The 5,000-nt window shown below is 34.0% G+C and overlaps 1 protein-coding gene across 1 annotated transcript in view; it reads right to left on the bottom strand.

Annotated features, from left to right (window-relative positions):
- LOC119590193 overlaps positions 1-5,000 on the bottom strand; it is a 167,500-nt gene that overhangs the window by 71,271 nt on the left and 91,229 nt on the right. The window contains exon 3 of the mRNA XM_037938988.1: positions 3,160-3,360. Coding sequence (XP_037794916.1) covers positions 3,160-3,360 — 201 coding nt within the window. The remainder of the gene's footprint in view (positions 1-3,159; positions 3,361-5,000) is intronic.

Here is a 5,000-nt window from a genome sequence, read left to right as displayed (position 1 = left end):
CGCAGTCACTTTGAATATGATTTCTGGCATAAAGCCTAAATCTAAAGATCTTTCGTTAGTCTGTTCGAACATTATTCGACTTCCATATGACAGCAGACTTGATATCGTGTCATTCCGATACAAAGTGTTGCACGTTTCGCCTGAATCCATATTTCATGTGGCTGTGGAGTTGAAATCGCTTCATTTTAGTGTAAAATGGAGTGACAACTGACAACAGAAAATATTAAAGAAAGGCACACATAGAATGTAAGCAAATGCACATCTATAATATACACGACTGTCCGATGGAAGTTAAGGGAGGAAGGAGAGGAAAGGGAAAGATAGGGAGAGAAATGATGATAATGATAATTGTAATAATGATAATGATACCAACAACAAGAGCAATAATAATAACAATGATAATAATATTATTATTAGTGATGATGTTGATAGTAATGTTAACAAAAACAACAATGATTATGACAATAATACTAACAGAAGTGATAATAACTTTAATAAGGATATTGATAATAATAACGATATCAATAATAACGATAAGAATAACGGTGATGATAATATTAATAATAACAATGATAATAATAATGACAACAACAATAATGATGGTAATAACAGTAATAAAAACAACAATAGTAATAATGATAACAATAATAATAGAATAATAATAACTATAATAATAATAATAATAATATTAATAATAATAATAATAACAATAATAATAGTGATAGTGATAACAATAATGATAATGAAAATGAGATTAATAGTAATATATGAAGGTAATAATAATAACAATAAAAATTATAATATATGATGGTGATTCCAATACTGATATTAACACTTGTGTAGTTTTGATAAGAAAAATAACTATATTGCTACTAATACTGATAATAATAGCAACAACAACAAAATAATAATGATGATGATAATGATAATAATAATAGGGTAGTAGTAGTAGCAGCAGTAGTAGGATAATGATAAAACGATAATAATAATGATAATAATAATAATGGTAATAATAAGTAATAAAAAATAGCAATGGTGATAATAGTATGAATAATAACAGCGATATAATAATCAGAATAATGACAACAATAAGAATGATAATAATCATAATGTCGATAGTAATAATTACAATAAAAACAATATGAATATGATAATGTGAATAATAACATTAATAATAATGATAACAGTAATAATAATAATAAAAAAAATCATGATGGTAATAGTAGTAGCGATAATGACAATAATTATGATAATAATGATGACAATAATACATAATGATAATAATAATGATAATGATAATAATGATGATATTGATAACAATAATAATATTAACAACATTAATAAAAATAATAATAATAATAATATTAACGATAACAGTAATGATAATAATGATTATAATAATAAAAATGATGATAATGGTGATGGTAATAATAATAATATTAATAATGATAATAATAATAATAATAATGATAATAATGATAATAATAATAATAATAATGCTACGCCAGTGGGTCTTTGTCTCTGTGCGAAACATGTGTTAACATGAAGGGACCTGGGCAAACATGACGCAGCTGGCTGTGAGCGGAGGAGCGGAGAGGAACAAGCCAAGAGAGACGGAGTTGGGTGCTGCTCCTGTGAAGACCTCGTTTGTGCCCTTGTGACCTGATATACACTTTGTGTTGCCCTGTTATAAGCTGTATCGTGCAGTGTGACATGCCGGTTTTCCCCCTGTATTGTGCCTATAGAAAAGTGTACCGGTAAATAACTTGTGTAAATAAAGGAAAGACTGTCATTTTGTGTTTATTTCGTGCCCTGCCTCGCCACTTGGCGTTTCCCCTCGTGGTGTTCTGGGACGCTGTGGTGCTCGGTGCCTCTTGGAGCTGTTCAGTGTTCACGACCCTATGGATAGCACGCCGTCTGCCTAGCCTGCCTTGTGTTGGTGGCAGAGAGACGAGGCGGCCGGCGTAACAATAATAATAATCATGATGATGATGATTGCAATAATGATGATTATAATGATAATAATAATAATGATAATAATAGTGATAATATCGATAATAACAATGATAATAGTAATGAATATGAGAATGATACTAACCATCAATAATATCATTATCTTAAATAACATTATTGATATTGTCATCATTATCATCATTATTGTTATTGTCATAACTATTATTATCATTATCATCATCATTATTATTATTATTAGTATTGCTATTATTATCATCATTATTACAATTATTGTTATTATAATTATTGCCATGATGATGATGATGATTATTATCCTCATTATTGTTATTGTTATTAACATCATCATTGTCCTGATGATGATGATAATTATCATTATTATCCTCATTATTGTTATTGTTATTAACATCATCGGTAGTTCTTACACTTATCATTATCATTATTTTTATTACTATTTTCATTATGACTATTATTATCATTACCATTATTTTTACTATTAAGATTATTATTTTCATTGTCATTATCTTTATCAAAGCAGCAATGACAATAATAGTGAGGATAGCATTGATAATAATAACGATGATAACGGTAGATATTTCAAATTTCATTATTTTTATCATTTCCTTTCATCATTGTCTTTGATATCATTATTATTGTTATTACTCTGTTACTAGTCTCATTATCATTGTCATCATCATATTATTATCATCATTATTGGCATCCTCATTATTATTATCATAATAAGCCTAATAATATCAAATAATTTGCAAGTAAGAGATAAAAATGTTAAGTAAACATAATTAATTTTTAGGGCGATGTAGCTTATCAGTTTATAATACAATCAGAAATCTACCATTTGGGATGATTGAGAGAAAGAGAGAGAGGGGGGAAGGGCAGACAGACAGACAGATAAACACAAACATACATTCCCTACCTCACTTTCTATCTCTCCCCCCTGTCTCTCTCTATCTATCTATCTCCCTCCCTTCTCTCTCTCTCTCTCTCTCTCCCTCTCTCACACACACTCACTCACTCACTCTATCACTTATTCTCTCTCTGTCTCCTTCCCTCCCCTCCTAGAGCGTTGTATGATCCACGTGGGGGAACCACAGCCAAAAGCAAAATACTTTTAAAAGAATGTGGCAAATACTGTACACAGAGCTACGCAAAGAATCCCATTCAACTCACTAGTACTTCCGATAGGCAGGAGCTTGGAGAGAGCAGCGATGGGAGCCATGGCAACCAGAGATAACAGCCACACGATGCTGATGATTTTGTAAGCATGGGAGAGCGTCTGCCATCCCCTGGACCTCAGCGGCTGGCAGATGGCGTAGTATCGCTCGAGGGAGATGGCCACCAGCGTCCACACGGAAACGGAGATGGACACAGCTAGCGGGAGAAAACAGGACATAGATATGACTCACGGAATGGATCTGATGTGAAGGTAACCAGATCAAGAACAGAGGAAGAATGTGTACATGTAAGCTCAATGGCAATATCGTTATGGAAGGGACAGTATACACAATAATTATTCTGAAATAGGAGGTTTTTCAGTATCTCAAATGACAGTTCAATGTGAACATGTATCTTCAATCTGACCATGGAGAGTGCTGTGTTTGCTTGTGTGATACGGGTCAGTTATAATTGCATATTTTTGTAAAGTTTCTTTATAATATGTAAACAAAACAACGAAGAAAAGAACAAGGAAACAAACGAATTTGCCCAACGCCTTTCCGCTTATTGTTTCTTCAGGCGAGAAAGCCTCTGGCCATATTCGTGTGTTTTCTTAGTGTTCCCTTCTTTGTGTTATTTACAACTTGTTCAGTATGAATACTGCATAAGTTTATAACATATTGAAGGAGAATTTAGTGTTAACATTTGGATTCGTATTTATATAAACCTGCGTGTATGCGTTTCTCTCCTCCCTCCCTCTCTCTTTCTCTCTCTTTCTCTCTCATTCACTCAATCACTTACTCACTCATCCATTTTATGACTTATTCTCTCTGTCTATCTCTGACTCCCTCCCTCCCCACCTAAAGCGCTGTATGATCCACGTTGGGGAACCACAGTTAAAGAAAAGTACTTTTAAATTAATGTAACAGTCTGCTACACAGCCTGTTACATTCCCTTTGCGAATAATCGGTCCAGCAAACCTAATAGACGTATTTTGTCAGCATCTCATTCGTTCGATTAACATGAAAAGCACCGCCGAGTGTCGGCTGACGTTCTAAAAGTACGCGGTGTTTCGCGTTCTAATGAAAAGGCAGAGTCATTGCCGTCGTCCAGGGTGGGGAGAATCACACAGAGTAATGTAAGTGTCGGTTGTTTTTGAGGTCCTAAAATGTTGGGTTTCATACTTATATATATGTATATATACTTATTCTTCCTCGCTCCTCTTGTTTATTCTCTCTCTCTCTCTCTCTCTCTCTCTCTCTCTCTCTCTCTCTCTCTCTCTCTCTCTCTCTCTCTCTCTCCTTCTCTTTTAGGTTCTTTCTCCTTCCCTCCCTCTCCCTCTTTCCCACCACTCACCTCTTTTTCTCTTTCTCCTTCTTACCTTCCATTCTTCCACTCTCTCTTTTCTCTCTCTCTCTCTTTCTCTTTTCAATCTCCCTTTCGTTTCGTTTCCTCAACCTCTTCATTGCCTTTTCTACTCGTCTTGTCTGCCTTCACTCACCTATTCACCCACTCAGTCAACCCTCCATTCTATCCAAATCCCCGCAACTTATTACGAAATTCTCAAAGCTTTTAATGGATACTCGGATAAAAGCAGGTTAATGAAACATTCTTTTGCTATAGAGAACAACGTGCACTGTGAGGCGGATTTCAAGCGCTCGACAACAACTAGATGTGTAACATATACAAATACAGTGCAAAAGAACTGAATGGAAATATGAACAAAAATGAGAAATGAAATAGTAAAAGCAGACATAAAAATAGGAACGGAACGATAATTCGGATAGCCTTTTTCGATGCAGATGACTTGCCAAAGCATGACCAACGGTAGCAGTCGAGTAAACGGCGTAATGATA

The sequence above is a fragment of the Penaeus monodon genome, chromosome 26 (genome assembly GCF_015228065.2).
Source record: "Penaeus monodon isolate SGIC_2016 chromosome 26, NSTDA_Pmon_1, whole genome shotgun sequence".
NCBI classification, from domain to species: domain Eukaryota; kingdom Metazoa; phylum Arthropoda; class Malacostraca; order Decapoda; family Penaeidae; genus Penaeus; species Penaeus monodon.
The sequence above is the reverse complement of the archived record's forward strand: the minus strand, read 5'-3'. Positions and strand labels throughout refer to the sequence as shown.